General features: G+C 55.2%; 2 protein-coding genes across 2 annotated transcripts in view; one reads left to right on the plus strand and one right to left on the minus strand.

The window, feature by feature from the left end:
* Positions 1–11,196, plus strand: part of CDHR2 (cadherin related family member 2) — a 26,094-nt gene extending 14,898 nt beyond the window's left edge. The window contains exons 17-31 of the mRNA XM_030846815.2: positions 1,532–1,601; positions 1,733–2,338; positions 3,165–3,236; positions 3,644–3,693; positions 5,061–5,212; positions 5,362–5,470; positions 5,562–5,650; positions 6,276–6,344; positions 6,456–6,533; positions 6,628–6,688; positions 6,777–6,901; positions 7,438–7,551; positions 7,633–7,713; positions 8,203–8,261; positions 10,926–11,196. Coding sequence (XP_030702675.1) covers positions 1,532–1,601; positions 1,733–2,338; positions 3,165–3,236; positions 3,644–3,693; positions 5,061–5,212; positions 5,362–5,470; positions 5,562–5,650; positions 6,276–6,344; positions 6,456–6,533; positions 6,628–6,688; positions 6,777–6,901; positions 7,438–7,551; positions 7,633–7,713; positions 8,203–8,261; positions 10,926–11,068 — 1,878 coding nt within the window. The 3' untranslated portion in view covers positions 11,069–11,196. The remainder of the gene's footprint in view (positions 1–1,531; positions 1,602–1,732; positions 2,339–3,164; positions 3,237–3,643; positions 3,694–5,060; positions 5,213–5,361; positions 5,471–5,561; positions 5,651–6,275; positions 6,345–6,455; positions 6,534–6,627; positions 6,689–6,776; positions 6,902–7,437; positions 7,552–7,632; positions 7,714–8,202; positions 8,262–10,925) is intronic.
* Positions 10,827–15,116, minus strand: GPRIN1 (G protein regulated inducer of neurite outgrowth 1). Its single transcript, XM_030846816.2, is given in 2 exon segments — positions 10,827–14,915; positions 14,918–15,116. Coding segments are annotated over 2 exon segments (2,805 nt in total). The 5' UTR covers positions 14,994–15,116; the 3' UTR covers positions 10,827–12,186.
* Between the last annotated feature and the right edge of the window lie 7,866 nt (positions 15,117–22,982).

Raw genomic sequence — 22,982 nt, forward strand, 5'->3', positions numbered from 1 at the left:
GCTTCCCTGTGTTCTCAAGTTCCTCATCTGTAAAATGGGGATGAAAATAATATAAAACGAGTTAAAAAATGGAAAGTGTTTCAAAGAATGCCCGGCCCAGAGAGTACACTCAGTGTATACCTGGTCCTGCAAGGGAGGGATCGTTTAGCACCATTTTATTGATCAAGGGACTAAGACACACAGAGATTCTGTAGCCTGCCTCGGGTCACAGAATGGGGTTTTGAATCCAGTCTGTCTGGTTCTAAGGCCGCCACTGGGTCACAGGCACCTTCCTCTATGATGTCCACAATGTGGTTGGTGCCCCCTCGGGTTGTGCAGTGCACAGCCTGAACCACCCCACACAGCCGCCCTGTTTCCCACTGGGTTGGGATGTGCCGCTTTCCCACAAGGATCAGAATGAGACCTCAGGGAAAATAGAGAAACAGAAGTCGGATGAGGACTTGCCAGCTGTCCTTGGGGTGGAAGTAGGCCTCAGAGAAGGAAGAAAGCAAAATTGCATTTCCTGAGCGAGAAGAGTCCTTTCACACCCATGAGCTCTGTGAGTAGGGAGGACCACTCCACCTTGCAGATGAAGATATTGAGGCCCAGAGAGGTCAAAGTCACATGTGAGGAAGAGGTGGAGCTGGACTGAACTCAGAGCTGTGCTCTTAGCCTCTCCTGTGAGTTAGGACGACCTTGAGAGTGCAGTTGGCCATGTGCATGGAGGCAGTAATGCCATCTCTGGGAAATTGCCATCACAAATTACATCTGGTTAAGGGGGAGACGGCTCAGTTTTCAAAGATGTTCTCTCTACCATTATTTAGAAAAAGCTGAAAGCAAAAGCAGACACCTCTGGGCCATCCTGGGGAAGGACTGGGAAAGCCAAGGGCGCCCAGCACGTACCAGCATCAGGGGAGGAAGCACAGGCAGAGTTGGCCTGATGCTGTGACAACAGGGGCAGCACTCTGTCTGGGCGGGGTGACCAGGGCTGGAGAGGGAAGGCGAGAACAGAACACAGCGGACGTCTCAGGACAGAACCAGGTCAAGCCCTGGCAGGTGCCCCCAGCCCAGCCCCACCTGAGCACAGAGTGAGTGTCTTGGGGTTGACCGAGGGCAGGAGGGACAGGAGAAAGGAGGGGACCAGGGAAATCTTGGGCCTTTGTGGGATCATGGTGGTATTGGGGCCAACCCAATAAATCCGAGAGATGGGGAGTCAAGCTGGGCCAGACAGGGACACAGGTGGGGACTCAGAACTATCCCTCCCAAGAGCAGGGTCTAAGACGGCTCTGAGTGGTGCACAGGGAAACAGAGTGTACACCAAACTTCAGAGTACCGCCACAGACCTCTGAGCCCCAGGGGTGGGGTCTGGGCGAGTTCTGTCTGCTTGAAGCCTGTTTCATCATCTAGGAAGCGGGCAGTGCTGTCTGAGGAGACCTGGACAGAGAGTCTGGGTCTCGGGCCAGGGGAAGTATGGGCTTCTCAGACTGGCTCTGGGGATGCTGAACCTGGGGTCTCCTGAGTTCCCTGGGCTCAGAACTGCCTCTGTCTGCAGGACATCAATGATAATCTTCCCATCTTCAACCAGTCCAGCTATTCCTTCTCAGTGAGGGAGAGGGACCCAGGTAAGTCCTCCTTCGGCCAGGCTATACAACCCCTTCGAGGGCAGGCCTGAAGCCCCCAAGGGGAGTGAGGACAGAGGATGCCCCCAGTGACCATGTCAGGGGTCCCTCCACACTCTGCCCCTCATTCACAGGAGTGCTGGTGGGCGTGGTGGAGGCCTGGGATGCAGACCAGACAGAAGCCAACAACCGCATCAGCTTCAGACTATCAGGGGGTGGTGCCAACAACTTCTTGATCCGAGGCTTGGTGCTGGGGTCTGGGCTGGCAGAGGGCCACCTCTGGCTGCCCTTGGACGTGAGCCTGGACTATGAGACACAGGACTTCTTCAATCTGACAGTGAGTGCTGAGAGCCCAGACCCCCAGGGGCGTGACGCCACAGCAAAAGTCCTTGTGAATGTGGAGGACGTGAATGACGTGTCACCCACCCTGGACCCAACCTCGCTCCGGGGCATCCGTGTGGCTGAGAATGGCTCGCAGCATGGTATGGTGGCCGAGGTGGTGGCTCAGGACAGGGACACCATGTCCCAGGTGGAGGTACAGCTTGTGAACGTCATCTGTACCAAGGCCAGGGTCGACGTGGGCAGTCTGTGCCATGGCTGGTTCTCTGTGCTGGCCAACGGCTCTGTGTTCATCCATCAGAGTGAGGTCATCGACTATGAGACCTGTGACCTGGTCACGCTGGTTGTGCGGGCCTATGACCTCACAACGGACCCCCGCTTCCAGGCCTACAGTGACAATGGTGAGGCAGCCTGGCCTGCAGGGCTCAGCAGGCTGTAACATAGGGGCTATGGGAAAGAACTGGCACCTGCAAGGTCTGGGTTCAAATTGTGGCTCCAGCCCTTACCAGCTGTTCCACTGGGAAAGTCATGACACCTCCCCAAGCTTTAGTAGCCCCATCTATCAAGTGGAGCTGGGTAGTAGGTTGGCTGTGAAGATTAAATGAGAATATATATGTAAAGCATTTCATGCAGTGTTTGGCACATAGTAAGCACTTAATTAATGCTATTATGTTGTGAGGCAGCGTAAAAGAAAGAGCACACTTCAGAGCCAGATGTGCACTCAGATCCCACCTCTGACACCAAGTAGCAATAACAATCATATTAACAGCTAGCGTATATTGAATCCTTACTACAGCCAAGAGCTATGCCAGGTACCTTGCAAGCATTTCTTCATTTTATTCCCACACAATCCATGTGGTAGGTGGTCCCTATCCAATTTTATAGATGAGGAAACTGAGGCAGTTCAATAATCTAGATTACACAGCTAGTAAGTGTCAGAATAATGTTATGGTCAGGTGGGACATACCTGGGTTGGGCTCAGTCTTGGCCCACTGCTCTTGCTGTGTGACTTTGGACAAGTTGCTTCTCCTCTCTGAGGTCTGGGGAGGGTGCTCCCTCCTACGAAGGCCAGAGGAGACTGAGTCAGCATCCTGAGTCAGGAGCAGGGGAGGGGACTGAGCATGGGTGATGCATGGGAGGGAGGCTGCTAGGAGCAAGACTGAGGATGAGACTTTCTGGGTCAGGTCTTTGCTTAGACACCAAGGCCGGCCAACATTTCCCCCCTAGGAAGCCTCCCCATCACCATCGAGGATGTGAATGACAATGCACCCTACTTTCTGCCTGAGAATAAGACTTTTGGTAAGCAGCAAGGCCCTCCCTCCCCACCCACACTGTACTCTGCCAGGACTACCTTTGGGCAACTCCCAGGTGTGCACTTAGAAAGGGAAGAAGGCCTCCAACCCTGCCTCTCCCTCAGGGTTTCAACAGGAGGGGAGACCTGAGTTTTCACCCCAGCTCTGTCCCAACTCACATCTGACCCTGGGCCAGGCCCTCCTTCTCTGGGCCTCAGTTTCCCCATCTTCACAATGAGAGGTGGAGGACCTGCTAACTAACGGCTTAGGGGTAGTTGTAATGGGGCGTCTCTGGTGGTAGAGAGGTTAAGGGCAGGTTTGGTGGGGTGAGCCCTGAGCTGGGCTTACGGTCGGCACTTGGCCAATTGGGCACTGGTCCTGACCCCACTGACCTCTTCCTGTCCACACCTGTAGTGATCATCCCAGAACTTGTGATACCCAACCAGCAGGTGGCTTCTGTCCAGGTAAGTCCTTGGCTCCAAACGTTGTCATTCACATTAGCTCCAGGAGACACAGGGCCTAGGCCTTTAGGTCCTTCAGCTGCCCCCAGAATGTTTTAACACTAGAAAGAAAATCTATTGGCTCTGACGTATGAAAAGAAAACCTCAGAATGGAAATGAACACCTGCTTAATTGATATGATTAAACTCCATTAACTGTTAAATGTAGTATTCATAAAAATTTCATGACCGTAAAAATCACTTGCAGTGGTTTTCTCACTGCACCAGAATTCTGGAGTATTACAGAGAAACCATAGTAATTGTAAATTAAACAAGTTCCTCGTATTAAATAATTTTCAGAGCAAAGTTGTAAAAATACTTTCAATTTTTATGGCATTGTATGTGTTTATTAGAGGGTGGCAGCTATGCCATGCAGGGGGGGCGGGTAGTGTGGCCTCCCACACAGCCCTGGGGCCTGGGCCTGGCTGGGCCTCTTACTGAGCTGGGGAGCTGCCACACCTTTCTGGAACTCACTTTCCCTCCTGGACAAGGAGCTGTCAGTTCTTTGCAGTAACTCCTTAGGGTTAAGAGATGGGTTATATGTGGGCGTCACGCCCTGTGCTGTGGAAAGGGCACAGGTGTGGAGATGGATGGGCCTGGCCCTCCCCACTTCAAGCTGTGTGTGCCTGTGGGCAGGACAAGGTCTCTCTCAGAACCCCAGCGTTCTCCCATAAAAGGGGGATAGTGATTCCCCCTCTCTAGGTTCTTTCTAGGCTTAAACATTCAGTTTTCCAGTCTTCAGCCAATTGCATTCTAATGTCATGAGTCTGGCCACGGCTTTGAACAATTTTCTTTAAATTGACTCCTTTTTGAAACATAAACACCAGCTTTGGCCTCATCCTGAAAAGTGACGTCAGTGGACTCACAGCTCTGTGTGTTGGTTATATTCTTCTCTAAAAGGCACTAGAATGAATAAAATTGCTTGTGCCCTTTCCCCCCATCATTTTGTGGTCCACTAGGGGAATTCGTACTCATGTTAGCAAGCACTGAAACGAGGGATCTAAGGGAAGGTGACTGGCACACAGTAGGTGCCCAGGAAATCTGAGTGTCCCTGAGCTTGTGTGTGTGTGTGGCAGTGGTGGGGGTGGGGGAGAGCAGGGTGGGATTTCCACACGGGGGGGACTTTGGGCAATGACCTGTTGAGCTGGGGCGCCAGAAGCAGGGACTTGTTCAAACACTGTTTGTTTAAAGCATTTGGTCAGTGGCCTGGGGTAGGCTGATAGAGGTCATGGGGACCAGCCTCCCAGGCCACCCTAACCTCAGACTCCTGCTGGGGATGGAGGGGTGCCTGGCCTGGCCTGGTCCGCAGTTGTTGTTCGCCCTTGCTCCTAGGCCAGAGACAAGGACTCAGGGAACAATGGGGCCATCCTGTTCTCCATCCTCCAAGTGGATTTCATCGCTAAGGATGGGGCCATGATCCCTTTCCAGGGCTTCTTCCATGTCTCCACTTCCTTGGAGGCCAGCGTGTTCATTGGCAACATTGAGTAACTGTGGGCAGCCCCTGGATGGGGTGGGGGGAGCCAAGCAGGGCCTCAAGGCAGTGAGTTCCTCGTCCTGGGAGGTGTACCAGGAGGTTCCAAGGAGACTTCAGCTTGGGTTTCAGGACTGAGCTCTGCTCTCCTACCTTCCATAGGCTGGTGACCAACCTTGATTCCACTCTCCAAGGAACTTACCAAGTGACGGTCAAGGCCCAGGACAGGCCATCTGAGGGTCCTGCCCAGGAAGCCAAAATCACCCTAAATGTGAGTGTCGGGTTCTGCCTTCAGTTCCTAGTGCCCTCTGCCAACCCCTGGGTCCCTTGTGCCTCACCTTCCCCCTACCCTCTTTCTGTAGCTCTTCACTGTGGACCAGAGTTACCGTGTGAGGCTGCAGTTCTCCATGAGCAAGGAGGAGGTGGGCGCCAACACGGAAGAGATTAAGGCGTAGGTCTGGGGAGCTGGGAGGGGCCTGTAGGGTAAAACACGGCCTGGGAGCCTGGTCCCTGACAGAAACCTGGATGGCATATCTCTTAACCCTGTCCCTGACCCACACTTGACCTTGTCCTTGTCTTTTTTTAAAATTAATTTTTATTGGAGTATGGTTGCTTTACAATGTTGTGTTAGCCTCCACTGCACAACAAAATGAATCAGCCATACACATACAGATATCCCCTCCCTTTTGGACTTCGCTCTCATTTAGGTTACCACAGTACATTAGGTAGTGTCCTTGTCTTTGACCCTGTACCTGTACCTGTACTTGCACTTCCTTTCTGCCTGTCCCCAGAAGCCTATGGTTGCCTGGGCAAAGACAGGCCTAAATAGGGCTGCCATGTACAGTTGCAAAGGCTGTGCATTGCACAAGGGCACTCTGCTTGCTAAACTGGAAACCCAGTCCCAGAGGAAGGGGCATCCTTGTCTAATTTGCACAGAAGTGCAACTTGCTTAGCCAATGGAGCTGTCCAGAGGTGGTGCCCCTCACACAATCCCTAATTCCACTGGCAGAGCCCTGGCCACAGGCCTGGGCTAAGGCCCCTACCCCAGCCCTCTGTGACACCTGCCCCCTTTGCAGGGCTCTTGTCCAGGCGACCAGGACTACTGTCTACATTGTGAACATTCAGGACATAGAATCCATGGCTCGGTGAGTGCCCACAGGACCGGTGGTTGGGGCGAAGAAGAGAGGACCAGCAGTAGGAGGGGCCTGCCTGTCTGGTGGTTCTGCGCTGCTGGCTTCACCTCTGCCCCATTCCAGGGCCCGAGCCCGTTCCTACCTCGATGCCTACTTTGTCTTCTCAAATGGGTCAGCCTTGACCCTTGATCAGCTGAGTGTGTGAGTGGGGCTGCCCTTGGGGTGGGCAGGAGGGTGAGCAGGAAGCCTGGGGGATGCCAACGTCCCTCGGGCCTGAGCGGGGCTCTGTGGCCAGGACGATCCAGAATGACAAGGACTCCCTGACCGAGCTGCTGCAGCTGGGGCTGGTGGTGCTGGTGAGTGTCGGCAGGGTGGAGGTAACGGGGGGGTGAGGAGGGGGGTGTTGACCCTACATCCTCCCCCATCACAATCCTTCTTCTTCAGGGCACCCAGGAGAGCCAGGAGTCAGAGTTGCTGGACACGCTCCATAACGCCATCATAGGATTGGGAGTGGCTTTGCTGCTGGTCATCGTGATCATGACCACGGTCCTCGTGTGTACCCAGAAGAGGTGCTGCTCCCATCACCCCCTGTGTCTTCAACCTCGCCTCTCCCACCACCCAAGATATCTGAGGGGTAGAAAGACCTGGGGTTTAGGTGTCAGGTATATCTGTATTCAATCCCAGGTGACCCGTTATGACCTCTTGGGTACGTTAAACTCCCCTCCCCAAGCCTCAGTTTCCTCATTTGCAGAATGGGCATGACACTAGATTCCTCAAAGCATTCAAGGGAACCATGCGCATCTCATACTGAGCAAGCTGTCTGGCACATACTATACATTTAATAAATGCTGCTTCTTTTTACCTTTCCAATACATATGAAGCCAGTAGCCACATCTGGGTTTGATTCTAGGCTTTGCCACTGGTCAGCTGCGTGTTCTTCAGCAAATAATTTCCCTTCTCTGGTTCTTCCTTGTACCCTCTGTAAAATGGAGCCAACACTCCCACCTGCCAGGGTTGTTGTGAAGTCACACTCTCAGGGCCTGCACTGGGCACACAGTAGGTGTGCAGGGAAAATAGTGATGCCCCCCCGCCATGTTCCCCCCAGCTACCACCGGAAACTTCGGGCTATGAAGGCTTCCAAGGAGGCCCGGAAGACAGCGGCGGGGGTGATGCCCCCAGTCTCTGCCATCCCCGGGACTAACGTGTACAACACTGAGCGGTAAGTGGGGGTCGAAGGATGGGTAAGAGGCCCCATGGGGTGGTTGAGGCCCATGGTCGCTTGACTGGGCCTTCTTTCCAGTGCGAATCCCGTGCTGAACCTCCCCACCAAGGACCTGGGCTTCGAGTCCCAGTCTTCCTCCAGTGACTTGGACCACGTCAGGTGAGCAGTGCTGGTTGTAGTGGTAGTCATGGTGGTGGTAATGGTGATGGTGACAGTGATGGTGGTGATGGTGATGATGGTGATGGCGATGGTGCTGATGGTGATGGTGGTAGTGGTGATGGTGACGGTGGTGGTGGTGATGATGGTGGTGATGGCAGTGGTGGTAATGGTGATGGTGGTGGTGATGGTGGTGGTGGTGGTAGTGGTGACAGTGATGGTGGTGGTAATGGTGGTGGTGGTGATGGTGATGGTGGTGGTGATGATGGTGGTGGTGGTGGTAGTGGTGACAGTGATGGTGGTGGTAATGGTGGTGGTGGTGATGATGGTGGTGATGGCAATGGTGGTAATGGTGGTGGTGATGGTAGTGGTGGTGAGGTGGTAGTCGAGGTAGTGATGGTGATGGTGGTGGTGATGGCAGGGGTAGCTGTTGGCCAGAGACAGGGAGGGCTGGGCCTGCCAACTCTCTGAGCTCCATTATCTCCCTTTCAGCCTCAACTCCCTGGATGACAACTCTGTGGATCTGGAAAATAGCAGGCAGGAAATCAAGGCAAGATGGGGAATGAGCTGGTGCCTGGGGCTTCTGACTTGGGGCTCTTCTCTGAAGGGGTGGGTTTCAGGACAGAGCTCGAGGGACCTCCTGCTGCCATGGGTGTGTCTGCATCTGGCCCTGGGAAACCCCACGGCTTTGGAATGGGGCCCGATCCTTGCTCCTCTACTCATTAACTGTGACCCTGGGTGGGTGAATTCTTCCCTCTGGTTCTCAGTTTTCTCATCTATAAATGGGGATCAGAACACCAAATATGCAGGACTCCTGTGAGGATGAAATAAGAGTGGGTATGAAAACGATCTGGCATAAAACGAGTGGTCAGGAATCTGGTTCCCTCCCTTTATATCCTTTATATAAAAGCTGGTGGGGCGGGGGGAGGAGATCCAGAGATGAACATAATCTAGCCAGGGAGCAAAGGTAGGCTCAGATGAACAACAATGCCATCATTTATTCAATAGGTTAGTTGGTTCAGTTAGACCAAGCATTTGTGCAGCCTGGGCTGCTGACTGAAATCACGTGGGGAGCTCTTTAGACCTGAGGATGCCAGGTCACAGCTCAGAGATTCTGATCAGATAGCTGGGGTGGGCCTGGGCAGGAAGGTGCTGCTAAAGCTTCTGGGGTTCTAATGTGCAGGCAGGAGTGAGAACCACGAAAGTAGGAGAGTAGATCAGAGGGCTGAATGGGGGATGGGACGCCAGAACCAGAAGGAACTACCCTCTCCTTCCCACTCTGAAAACCACCACTGGAGTAGAAGCTCTAAGACCCACTGAGCTTTTATAGTCTGCGGGTCTGTGTGTGTGTGTGTGTGTGTGTGTGTGTGTGCGCGCGCGCACGCGCGCATGCGTGCGTAGGGGTGGATATCCACCCACCATTCACCTTATCCACCCTACTTTGGGTCCTGCCCTCAGCCGGGCCCTGCCCTTCCAGGGGGTCCCTTGCTGTTCCTCATGAGTCAGGACTTATTTTCCCTTGAGGACCCCTTACTTGGAAAGATTTGGTCAACCAAAGCCTCTCGTGGGTGTTAAAATATCAGAATGCTGCCCAGGGACCTGGCTGTAACATGGAGGCCTCCAAATGGACCCCCAAGGATGGGGGTCATCAATGGTGGTCCAGGCTGCCAGGCAGTGCAGGAGGCCTCTGGGTGGATGGCTCATCTCTGGTTCAAGATGGTTTGGGGCAAAAACTCCAATAAACATATCTGGGGGGAACTGAGGCAGAAGGGAACAGTCTTGTGGGCTGGAGCTTGTGACCCAGCAGGTAGGCCCTGGTGGAGGCCAAAGCTGACCCCCAGAGGGGAGTGGGGTCAGAAATCCCAGCAGTGGGGCTGGACCTGTGGGCTGAGGAGGTTCAGGGAGCTCTGAGAGTCTGGAAAGGGAGAGGGGGCCAGGCCGCTAAGAGTCTTCAAAGCCAAGAAAGAGCCAATCCTGCAACGGCAGGGGGTTGTTCAGTTTCTGAGAAGCTGCCCGAGGCTCCACCCCAACTCCTGCAGTGGAAGGTGGGCCTTGGGGTCTCTGGGTGGGGAACGCAGGTGGGGCTTCCTTCCACAGATCCCTTGGTGCCCTGACTCACCTAAGACTTCCGTAAATGTTTGTGTGGAAGGTCTGTGAGATATGAGAGCCCATCCAATCCAAACTTTTCAAGCAACCAAGGCCAGGGAGGGGTGCTGAGCTGCCCAAGGTCAGAAAGTTTGCAAGGCCAGGGCAGCCCAGAACCCAGGTATCCTGTCTCCCGGGCCAGGCTGCACTTCCTGGGCTGTACTGCGCCAACTGCTCCCACTGGGGATCTGTGTAGAGGGCTCTGGGAAGCTCAGGCACAACGTTTAGTCCCTCCTGGGGCCCCTCATGTGTTCCACTGTTTACCAGGGACTGGAACAGTCCCAGTCTGGAAAAAGCCCTTAGTGTGCCCTGGGGAGGGTGGAGGTGGTGGAGGCTCTGTCCCCGTGGGTGTCTACGTGGTGGAGTAGCTGAGTCTTGGGGCCTGGCTGGTCCACAGGAGGGATTCTTGTGAGGGTGTGACACATCACATGGGGAGGGGTAAGAGGAAAGGCAGGAGACGAGAGAGTGTGTGCCATGATGGCCTGCAGGCGGGATCCTGGGTGTGACATGTCCCTCTGGGGTGGCAGAAGGACCTGCCAAACTCAACCAGGAGCAGCGCTGAGCCATGGACAGGCTTTAGAGCCAGCAAGACCAGCGGTCCAAACACCGCTCTGTCCCTTCCTGGCCAGAGAGCGCTCCGAGCCTCAATTTCCACATCTGTAAAGTGGAGGACATGATCCCTCCCTTGGGGGTCCTGTGGGTACCTCAGGTGATGGATGGTTGTGCCCAGCACGGTGCCTGCCGTGAGGTACAGGTGACAGGAACTGTGCTGGACTGACTCCTTGGCACAGGACACAGGGCCTGGCATCGTTCAGGACTGGGCAGAACACCCAAATGCCACCATGTCCATGGGTGGGCAAAGGCCAGAGTAGACCCCCTAGGCCCTCCCCTTCACCTGAGCCCATCTGTACCACCAGTATCCATGGCCCCTTCTGGGACAGAGTCAGGAAACTGAGGCCCCAGCCAAGGAGCCATCTGGTCGTGGGATTGGAGGGCCACCCACTCTCCTAAGGACTGGGGAGATCACCCCATCTTGGCCCTGGCCTCACACCTCCCCTCCCTCTTCCCACAGAATGAGCCCCTGCACAGTCTGATGGGGCCGGATCCAGAGCCCCTGAACAGAGTGCTGTCAGGAATGAAGGTGGGCACACGTGGACAGCAGAAGGAGGAGCTGGCCTTCACCAACACTGGCCTGAATACCACAGACTTGTGATGGGGGCCCTGCCACAGGACCCTGGCCACAGAGCCCCACATGGGCCCCCACTCTTCTGGGTCACCTTGGAAGAGCCTTGTTACCCCCAAATTATACCTACCCCTCCCTGAACATAATAAGATATCATGTTGCTCCACCCCCGTCTGCTTGTAGCCAATCACAGCTGACAAGAGTTGGGGGAGTATTTTATTACCAATGTATATATTGTGACAGTTTGTAGCCAAAAACCGCGGCTGGAGGGGTGGGACACGGGAACTGAGTTGTCACAAGGGACTTGTGGGGCTCACAGCACTGGGGGACCGAGGGCTGGAGAGGGTGGTCTTTCAGGGACTACTGTGGTTGTAGAATGAGCTCTCCATCCTGCCCCCAATACCCAAGACCAGTTGTCACCCAGGCTGTCTGTGAGCCTCTGACTCTGATCCCCGGACCTGTCTGAGCCCTCTCCCCTTTCTGTGACTCAGCTGCGCCCCCAGGGCACTCCTGCAGCTGCCTTTGGCCTGTCTGCGAATTGTGGACCAGTGTCCAGTGGGGGTGGGGATAGGGTTGCGGATTGGGCCAGGTGAGGGGGAGACAGGAACTGGGGACAACTACCAGCATGCAAGAGATGCCCAGGCCATGGGGCCAGCCCGCTGCATGGACATGCACTCGCATACACCCGGGGCCTTGCACATCGGGGGGTCTCACATGTCAATCCTCGCACACTTGGGGTTTTTGTACACAGTCTCTCCCGTTCTGGGGACCTGGCCGCCGCTGGAGACCACAGTGCACCAGTCTGGACATCTCAGGAGCCTGCCTCAGCTCTCAGGGCTGGGAGCGTGGGTGCTGAGCGGGTCCCCAGAGGTTGCCCAGTGTGACCGGGAGGGGGTGGAACTGAGGGCTGTGAGGGGACAGTGGGGTGTCAGGGCTGGGTTCGTGGGCTCATGACCACGAGGGAGCCGGGTAGAGGGCGTTCATTTGTGTGTTTAGGAGGGGAGGGGGCTGGAAAGACAAGATAAGACCCTAGAGGCTGCCCGCCCCTCGGAGGCCTGTCACGCGTCGAGGGGATCCCTTCTAGGGGTCTGGGGTCAAGAAGGGAGCCTGAGAAGGTTGGAAACCCGGGCGTACAAAAGGGGAGCAGATCACTCGGCCGTGGGTCCGGCCCGTGAGCAGCACCGCGGCCGGCGCACACTCTGCAGCAGCGCGCGGAAGAGGCCGGGTGGGCGCTTCGCTGCGCCCTCTGGGGGCGCGGTGCGCACGGAGCCCGCACGGCCCGGGCCCTGACGCGCAGCGGGCGGCGGCGCGGGCGCCCCTTGGCGGCCGTGCTCCTCGATCTGTCGCTCCAGATGCTTCTGGATGGCCATGCCCAGTACCTCCACCTCCATGGCGGCGCCGTACACCTCCCACGTCATGCCCTTTTCGTCCCAGCTCACGTCGCGCACCGGCTCAGCGGCCTCTGGGGGCGCCACGGCGGCTGCCAGTGCGGAACCCGGCCGCACCCGCACTTCGGGGAAGGCGGGCGGCGCGGCGGCCTGCGGCGTCATGGGCTCCGTGGCCACGGAGCGCGTCTCAGCGGCGCCCAGTGACACCTGTAGGCCCGCGTCCCGGCGAGAGGGCGGCCTGGGCGCGGGGCTGGGTGCGCGCGGCGCCGCCTGGAAGCTGAAGGCCGAGCCGCCCCCGCCGTCCTGCGGAGACATGGGGCTCACGGCCACCGACACACAGGCCTGCGAGCCCGCCTGCGTGCCCGCGTCCTCGCGTGGCGGCGTGGCGCTCGCCTCCCACGACGGCGCCTTGGTGAAGTTGTCGCGAGTTCGCGGCCCCGGCGACGGCGCTACGGCCTCCAGGCCCGGGTTTCTCTCGGCCCTAGTGGCCGCCGGGTCCTTCTGGCCAAGGCTGCAGGCCTCGGAGCTGGGCAGTGGCGCTGGCTCCACGCGACCCCCGCTATCCGCGGGGTAAGAAGCGGAGCCGCAGGGTTTGTCATCTGCCTGCCTGGAGGAGGAGGCCTCCGCCTTCTCCAGGGTCAGGTGGGCCTGCTTCCCCGAGGATGGGGGTTCCCCTTTTCCCTGAGGCGCAGAGTCAGTCTTCCCCAGGGCTACAGGCTCCAACTTCCCAGAGACAATAGAGGATCCAGGATCCCCCTTCTCCGAGGTCAGCGGCTTCTCCTGCAAAGATTTAGCCTCTGCTTTTCCTGATGAGGCGGTGCCCTCCTGCCCAGGGGGCCTTGTTTCTGCTTTGCCCTCAGACTTGGGTTCTGCTTTCCCTGAAGCCCCGGGATCCACCTTCGTGGAGTTCATAGGATTGCCCTTCTCTAGAGGCAGAGGATCCACCTTTCCCTCTGGGACAGCTTCTGCTTTTCCCGAGGATGCCTGGACTGTTTTTCCTAGGGTCGTGGGGGCCACCTTTCCTGGAGACTCGGAGTTCATGTCTCCAGGGGGAACAGTTTCTGCCTTTCCCTTGCACACAGGGTCCACTTTACCCAAGGTCGGGGGATCAGCCTTCCCTGAGGCCATGAGACCCACCTTTCCAGGGGCCACAGGACCTGACGTTTCTGAAGACAGTGGATCTGCTTTTCCTCCAGTCACTGTCTCAGTTTTTACAGAGGATGGGGGACCCGCTGGGCCTGAGGACACAGGGTCTATCTTTCCTGATGATTCAGGATTCACTTTTCCAGAAGATGATGTTTTTGTATTTCCCACAGAAATGGGATCCCCCTTTCTGGAGGACACTGGGTCCTCCTTTCTTGAGGATGCAGTTTCTGTCTTTCCCACAGACATCAGTTCTGCCTGTCCAGGAGAAAAGGGCTCTGGCTTTCCTGAGGACACAGGATCCACTTTTCCCAAAGAAACTGGACCCGTCTTGCCTGAAGACACAGGGTCCATGTTTTTCAAAGATGTAGGATCCATCTTTCCTGAAAACATGGTATCCACCTGTCCAGTAGACATGGTTTTTGTCATTCTCATAGACATGGACTCTTGCTTTCCTGAGGAGGCAGGATCCATCTTTCCCAGGAACTGAGGGTCCTCTTTTGTAGAGGACACGGTTTCTGCATTAACCATAGATGCAGGCTCTGTCATCCCTAAGTGAGTAGGATCCACCCTTCCAGATGACCCCAGAGCCACTGTTCCAGGGGATACAGGCTTGATTTTGCCTGATGACCCTGGAGTCAGCACACCCAAGGACCCGGGATCTGTCTTTCCTACAGATGCAGAATCCGTGTTTTCCAAGGACACGGGATCCACCTTTTCAGATAGCTCAGGATCTCTCTTTCCCAAGGATACAAGATCTGTCTTTCCTGCAGATGCAGGACCCACCTCTTCTGAGGACACTTGAAGGTCTTTTCCTGAATACCTGGGCTCCTCCTTTTTTGGGAATGCAGGATCCACTTTGCCCAAGGATACAGGATACTCCTTCCTTGCAGACATTGTATCCACCTTGCTGGAGCACTCAGGATCTACCTTTCCCAATGATCCAGGATCCTCCTTTTCTGGGGTCACAGGATCCATCCTTCCAGAAGCCACAGGCTCCGTCTTTCCTGTAAACATGGGATCTGCCTTCCTCAAGGACCCGGCATCTTCTTTTCCTATGGAAATGGAATCTGCCTGCTTTGAAGACTTGGAATCCATCTTCTGTAATAACATAGGATTTCTGTTTTCTGAGGGTGAAGGGTCAGTTTTCACTGAGGACACAGGCTCTGGCTTCCCAGAGAAGGTGGTTTCTGGTGTCCCTGAGATCAAGGCTCCATGTGTCCCTAATGTCTCCTTGGCGGCTGCCTCTTGGGGAGGGATGCAGGTCAGGGAGGGGAAGGCCAAACTCCTGCCAGGGCCCTCAGAGCACGATGCCCTTTCCCCAGCCCCAGTGGGGTTGCTGTGTCCATGCCTGGGCTTTGGGCAGGGGTGTGCCTTGGGGGCGCAGGGCTGGCCTTTTGCTGGGAGGGGCAGCAGTCCCTCATGGCCGGGCTCCCAGCCCCCAGGCTCCCATCCTGTGGGCAGCAGAGGGCTGTGGGCTGGGGTCCTGGGGGGCTGGAGTCCTTTCGAAGCAGCTGGAGCCAGGCTGGGTCTTCAGCGCTGCCCAACTGCCCTCATGACCATGCTTGGGCCCCAGGTTTCTGTCTGGTTCTGAAACACAGAGAGAGCAGACTCAGACTCAGAGGGGATCCAGTGGGGAGGAGCCTCCATCTGGCCCTCCTCCCTCTCACTCTCTTTCTAGCAGGTGGGGCTTCTCACCACGTTCTCTGCCTTTGTCTGGTCCCCTCCTGCCCATAGGGTCTGGGCTAAAAACATGAACCCAACTATGTCATTCCCCTGCTTCACTGCTCCCAGTGGCCCTCTGGATAAAGGTCAGGCTTCCTAAAATGGCATTCAAGGCCCTTCACAACTTGGCCACAGTCTAACTTTTCCACTCCATCTACCATCACCCCTCCCTTATCAGCCCACCCCATGCAACATGCTACCTAGAAGTTATGCTTTTCTCCTTTAGGCCATGGGTCACAAATTCTGATGCCATAGGAGCCAGGTAGGTAATTTAATTGAGGGAAACAGACTGGGTACAGAACAGTAGGGAGTGGTGGGGACTAAGGCAAAGTGGAGAGCACATGCCCTGTCTAAAGGGGTAGCCATACTCCATCAGCCAAGTACTGCCCTGGAGAAATGCATCTTAGTAGTATCAGTCAGAAGTGGGAAATATAGAAGTTTACTGTAAAATGTCCCAATTAATTCAAGATTAAAAAAAAAAAACCAGTATGTGGCCCAAACAAAATATGTCTGCAGATCACCAGTTTATGTCTGTGTAGGCCCTGGGGAGATGGGAATGGTTTACAGTCAAGGAAAGGACACAGTCTGAAATGTGTGTTTTCAAAGGTTGCTCAGGGATGGTGTGGAGGCTGGAGGGGAGGGGCTGCCCAATCATTTATTCAATCTCTCATTCATCTAATTCTTCATTCGTTTACCCAGCCCCTTCTCTGCAACAGTCTAGATGAGAGATGGTACAGCGAAGGTTGTGGGAATGAAGAGTTGGCAGGATTGAGAGGTCTGAGGGAAACTAACAGGAACCAGCTGGCGGTAAGAGGTGATGGTGGGGTGGCCTGCAGGATGCTGGCTAGGGTGGCGGGTGCTGGACGACAGATCCGGGAAAAGGGGGAGTTGCATTTTGGACAAGCTGAGTGTGTGGTGCCTGGGGGATATCAGGGAGAGGGTCTGGCAGGCAGCTGGATCTGCATGCAACTCTGCTTTATTATACACTCAGCGGCCAAAGCAAGCAGAGTTCCCAATTCCCCCCAGACCTATTCCTCCTGCCATCTTCTCCAAAGCCATATTGCTGGTGCTCAGGCCAATATCCCTTGACTTTTTCTCACACCCGGCATCCCATCATCAGCAAAACATAATGGATCTACCTTCAAAATATATCGAGAATTTGGCCACTACCTGAGCCAAACCTGCACTTTCTCCCACCTGGATTATCCTTGCTTTTTCCTTCACCCCATATAGTTTTTTCTCAACACAGGAATCAGAGGGATCTTAGTAAAACTCAAGGTAGATCATGCCCCTCCTTTGCCCAGAACCATGCAATGTCTCGCCATCTCATACAATGTAGAAGTAAACTCCTTACCATAGCCCACAAGTTCCTGCATTTTCTGGCCCCGTCACCGCTCTTGGCCTTGTCTCCTACTGCTCTCCTGTGATTACCCTGCTTCAGTCACCCTGGCTGCCCCGCTGATCCTTGAACCCACTGCCTTGGGGCCTTTGCACTCGCTGTCTCCTCTGCCTGAAATGCTTTCCTTCCCAACATCTGCATCTCCCTGAAGCTTTCCGTGACCCAACCTGTGTAAAATAGCCTCCTTCACAACACTGGCTGACGCTTTCCATCCCCCTTGCCCCGATCAGTTTTTCTTCATGGTACCTGTCTCCAGCCACCATATTGCATATGTTTGTTTATTGCTCGTGATTTGTCTCTACCATCAGAATGTCGTCTCCAGAAGTGTGGGGACTTTGCTGTGTTTACTGATGTGGTCTCAGGGTTGAGAACAATGACTGGCACATAGTAAGCAAGTGGCTCCCAATAAATATTCGTTAAATGAATGACTGAACGACCTGTCTATGATGTTAGTCCAACCATGCCACTCCTTGGCTCAAAACCCTCCTTGCTTTTTCGGGGGAAGTAAATTGGTTGTAATGTTTTTGGAAGGACATTTATCAATTCATATCAGTTTACAATGCATACAGCATTTGGGCCAGCAAGCCCACCTCTGGGGTGGTCTTGAAGACAGACAAATGGTGCATTGAGAACATGGCTGGTGATAAGAAGAAAACCAGGAAGTGGGTTTGTAAAATGTGGGACAAGCACAGAGGACCTCCCCTCCCCCACAGCTGTTAGAATGTGTGGAGTGATGAGGAAAGATGCCCAAGATAAATTAAGTGAAAAAAAGCCAGAGGATAGCATGGCTAGTGGGATCCCATGCGGGTAGGCAAGGACAAGGACAAATACACATCTGTAGGTTTATTTATAAAGAGAAAATTTCTGGAAGGAAACCCATGAAACTTTTAGCAGTGATTGCCTTTGAAGCGAGACCAGGGATCTGGAGGTGGAAGGGATTTTTTTTGAATGCCCCTTTGCGACACTTGAATTTTGGTTGTGTGCACATATTTTTTTAAAAACAGGAAAAAAAAAAAAAACTTTTAATGACTCCCTGTTACTTATAGGGTCAAGTTCCAACTCTTCAATGTGCTTCTAAGCCCCTGTGTATTTACTCACCTGCTGGGCTTTATCTTTCATTATGCACTCCATCCCCCAAAGCATGTGTACACACACACACACACACACACACACACGAAACCTCTTTGGGTTCAACCATGGGTTCACATTCTTTCCAATCTTGGCCTCTACACACCTTCCCGCTTGGCTTTTATTAAACCTTCAGTCCTCAGTTTAAATGCCTCCTCCTCCAGTGAGCCTTCTTTGCCTACCAGCTTCCTCAGGGTCCCTGTGGCCTCTTGTTCTGCCCCTAACCAGACTCTTGTCATTCTGCTTGTAGCCCTTTACACCTCTGGGTCCCCGCCTAGCTCTCAGGTCCCTGGATGGGGACTCAGCTGGTATTGTTCACGACTGGGTCCCCCAAGCTTTGGGCATATGAGACTTGGGGGGATAAGGGTTATCACCAAAATGGGGGCATGGGGGGAGGGGCAGTTTGCAGAGGATGGTGCGGGACTGGGTTATGGGAAGTTGAACTGGGGTACCTGGGGGACTTATAGGGGAGATAGCCAGGAGGCTGCTGGGAGACAGGTTTGAAACACAGGAGAGGTCTGCTGCAATTCTTCGGATCTGGTTTTCATCAGCATAAAAATGGCAGGTGTATGGGGAGCTTGGGCTGGAACTGGAAGGAGTCACCAAGGGCTATAGGAGGTGTGCTCTGAGTCTTCACCACCCTTCCTTTCACCCCTGGTAGCTCAGCCCTGGGGTCCTCTCACACCAGCCCCTCCAACAGGCTCCCTACCCCTGGGTGAGGCATGGGTAGTAAGTTGGGACAGCTCCCTGATTTACCAGCTCTGTGACCTCAGGCCAGTCCCATCTCCTCACTGGGGACCCTAACAAACCTACCCCCTGCTCCCACAGGGCTGCAGGGAGAATTAAAGATGAGGGGTGTGCACGTCTCTGCTACTTTAGGTCTGGGCTGTGTACATGCAAGGCCTGTTTTTATCTACTCAGCCTGTCAGAGCCCAGCTGTGGTCCCAGGAGGGGGCAGGGGAGGGAGGGCCAGCAGCACAGGCACAAACTGGCAAAACCTCACCCTTAGACATGCTTAACTCAGAGTGCTTAAAAAATTTTTTTAAGGAATTTAGTCATCAACATTTAAAAATTAGAAGGTTTCATGTAAAAATCAGATTTCTAGCTTCTCTTGGAAAACTAAAACTTGGCAATCTGAGCATGCTTCCTGCATGGCAGCAGTCAGCTGGAGCCAAGCAGTGGCTACGTCCTTAGTTGGGGGTACACTCTCCAATTAGCCACCATCTCTACCCCTCCCAGTGGTGTCCTGGACACTGAGGTTGACTGCCCGCTGCCACTGATCACTGATTTGCACCATCATTCTTCTTATAGCAGCCCTTCATGCATGCTGCCCACCTGGCCGGTAGTCACCTGAGTTTTGACCCTTGACCTAGATGCCAAGAAAGGTGGGAGGTGACCTCAAGCCCTTACTATGCTTATTATGTGCAGATCCCATACACTTTCCAGGCAGATGTTGTGTTCTTATTTTCCAGAGAAGGAAACTGAGGTTCCAAGAGGCAGGCATGGCCCAGCTGGTAACATACCCCTTCCAAAAGTCCTCCTGGAAGAGGCCGGCTTCTTAGTTCTCAGCTCACAATTCTCTGATACGGGATAAGGTCCCGGATTGGGACAGAGAGCCTGGCCAGGGAGTTAGAAAGATGTGGGGTCAAGCCCCAGCTTAGTCATTGACTTCCTACATGACTTTGGGTGAGTTTTTCCACACCCTGAACCTCCATTTCCCAATCTGTGAAATGGGGGAGAGGATGTAGCTATATTTAGTAGAGCTGGCTGAGCCCTGGGTTTAAGATCTGCCAAGATACCATTCCCAGAGGCTCTGCTGCTCACAGTTCTGCTAGACTTTTCCTGGTTCTCAAAGAAGCCTCGGTATCGGCCAGCCTCTTCTCCAAAAGGCAACTCAGGCCTGGGGCCCTACCTCCTCACCTCCCATCTCCCACTGGAACCCAGCCCCATCACTCTCCCACTGTGCGCTCAGCCCTGGACGCAGCATTCTCAGGCTCATTTTAGCACCTGGACTCCACAACAATCTCACGAGGGGGGCATTATCATCCCATTTCACAGATGACACTGAGGTCAGAGGGAGAAAAGACTTGACCAAGGGCACACAGCTGGGATGGGGGGCTCTAATTCAAAGCCTGTTTTGTCTGAATCCAAAGCCTGGTTCTTCCCACTCATATCAGCTGAGATCCTGGACACTGATGCTTGGCTCTTAAGACCCCTTTCTGCTCTTCAGGGTCATGCCAAGGGTCCTCCCAATCCCCTGGACCTAATAGGCAACAGTGTGAGGGAACGTCTAGGAAAGGAAGCAAGAGTGTCCTCCGTGCGGGAACCCGCCTTTGGGAACACGCTATGAGCAGATAAGCCTGCGCACTTCTCCCGCCCGGTTGAGGTAAAAGATTGAAATGACCCCCGGTTGTATGGGCTGGCTCACCCAGCATGCAGGAGAGCACCTAGGTGGCTTGTGGACATCTGCACCAGCTTAGGCCAGCCTGGGGAGCCAGGGCCTGGCTCCTACCTTCTGCTCAATAACTTGGTGTGCACATGTGCAGAATGCCCTGTGTCTCATGGTGGCCACTTGGACCCTGTGGGTATGCACATGTGTGGCCACATGGCCTCAGAGCCTCACTCATTGGAGGGATGGCCTGGGTATGTGCACAAGTGATTGTGCCCTGCCCCCAGGCAGAGAAGCCCCTGTGAATGCTCACTCAGGCCCAGAGACCTGACCAGCCAGTTATTTTCCCTTCAGGATTTCTTCCCTAATTGGAGCCAGGGCGCCAGGCACCTGCAAACACCTCCTCCCATGGTGATAAGACTGACAAAGGCTTGTGGTACTTCAGCAGGTGTGTGAGAAAGAGTGTGTGTGTGTGTTACAATCCTGGTGTGCTGTACTTCACTCTTTCATCCGCTTGTCTCCTACAACCCTCAGAGCAGCAAAGCTTCCTCCCTGGGGCTGGAGGGGAGATGGAGTCTAGCAAAGGGTGATAACCAGTCTTCCTTCCAGAAATGGCCTCCAGACCATCCGTCCGTCTATCCACAGGAGAGCAAGACTAGACATGCAGGAGTGGGTGTGTGTGTGTGGAGAGCAAGCTAAAAGTGTGTGACGGAGTGTGTGACACGCCTGCTCCGGGGTCCGGGGGTACCTGAGGGATACCATGACGTGAATAGGCGCAAGCAGGCCAGAGCAGGATGGCTGCGAGTGCTTTGTGATCGGGGAGTATTGCTGAGTGTGCTGTGATAGGCAATGGCTGGTGTGAGTGTGTAGCTATGCCTGGGTGTGTACCAAAGGTGTACGGGGTGGGTGCACAGGTGACCACGTGTATGAGTCTGATGGAATGATCAAGGGACACAGTGGGTGTAGACCTGTGGCCTCGAGCGGTGAGTGTGTGACAGTGTGTGTGATGGAGCCCCAGCGTGTAGTCCACACTGAGCGTGCGACAGCGAATGTGCTCCATGGTGCCAATAGAACCACTCGAGCGCCGAGCTCGCTCCAGGGGGAAAATGAATCAACGCGGGCGGACCCCTCCCCGCGGTGGCGGGAAGCGTCCCCTCCCGCACCACCGCGCCAAACAAAGCGGCAGTCAGCGGCGAGGCCAGGAGCGGGGCCGGGGTCTTACAGTGTGGGCTGGCCCGCAGGGCCCCTCGGGTGCTCGGCCAGGACTGCGGACCCACCCCCGCCCCGCCCCTGAGTGGAACCTGGAAATGGACACCCGCCGCCCCGGCCGCGCGCGTATATTCACCCGGGCGCACGCCAGACACACGCTGCGCACGGTGCCCAAACCCCGCCACCCAGGAGGTTCGAGGACCCTGGACAGCGGCTCTGGGGCGGCCGCGAGCCGAAGAAGGCGGTCGACACCGCCCACCTGGAGCGGGCAGCAGGTGCAGGCGCGGCGCTTACCCGGCTGTGCCGCCGTTCCGTCTCCCCGGCGCGCTGCGCTCCGACTCCCTTCACCGCCACCGCTACCGCCACCGCCGCCGCCCAAGCTGCCTCGGCTGCCTCCGGCAGGGCTGGCGGGCGGACCCGCGGACTCCGCTACGCCGTCCTCCGCGCCAGCTACGCTCTCCAGCCCCGCGCCCCGCCCCGGGCATGCGCACTGGCCGACTCGCGGCCTCAGAACCCGGGAGGGGGCGGTGCCCGCAGGGAAGCAGGGGCCCAAAGGAGGGAGGGGCGCCCCTCGCCTGCCGTCCCTCACCACAGCCGCTGGGCTCCTGGGTTCCCCGCCCTCCTCGACCTGGTTCCCATTTCACAGACAGGAGACTAAGGGGTGGAGAGGCTGCCTATTTGCTTCGCCCCTGTTGAGGGAGGGGCGCGCTATCAGATCTCACTCAATCCAGCCCGGTGAACGCTGTCTGCTTGTTTCACCGAGGAGGAAATTGGGGCCCAGAGAGGGGAAGCCGCTTGTCCGCGGATACTCGGCCCCTGGAGCGGGACCCAGGTCTGCGCGATCTCCGAGCTCCCCCTGCGCGGAATTTCCCGCCTCCGCCTTGGCCGTACTTCCGGCCTTCTCCCCCTCACCTCGCCCCGCCTCCGCCCCCTTTGTCTCGCCTCCACCCACGCTCCCGGGAGTGGAGGGACCTGCGTGGTCGGGGGAGCGCCTTCGATTTCCCCGCTACCGGCCTCCCTAGCCGGGGTGCCCGCCCACCTTCTAGTCTATGCAAGCCGGGTTCTCCTCCTCCTGGGTACCCTCAAGCAAATCATTTCACTTCTCCGAGTCTCAATTTCCCGATCTGTAAGGTGGGACTAACATTAATCACCTCACAGTAAGTGGTCTCGGAAGGATGAAGGAGCCTGAAGTAGGTGTTAAGGGCCTTCCAGCTGAATCTGAATTGCCAAGGACAGGAGGACTTGCTGCCCACCCTGCCTTAACTTTTCTCAGCAGAGAAATTGTCCCCTCGCCTTTGACTTCCCAGAGAAGAAAAAATGTCTGTAATGGCCAAGAGGTGATAAAGCCCTCTCGCTTGTACTGTGAAACCACCTACTAAAAATGGTAACAACTAACGTTAATATAATGCTTATTTAGGGGCAGTGTTTTTATGGTAAAGCCCGCAAGTTAACCTAACAACTAACGTTACCTTAATTTTGTTTTCCGGTTTCATCTAATTTCAATTTCCAATCACTTATAAGCAAGTTAATATTAATGTATTATATCCCCGTTTTTCAGATAAG

This window comes from Globicephala melas, chromosome 3 (genome assembly GCF_963455315.2).
Source record: "Globicephala melas chromosome 3, mGloMel1.2, whole genome shotgun sequence".
Taxonomy (NCBI): Eukaryota; Metazoa; Chordata; class Mammalia; order Artiodactyla; family Delphinidae; genus Globicephala; species Globicephala melas.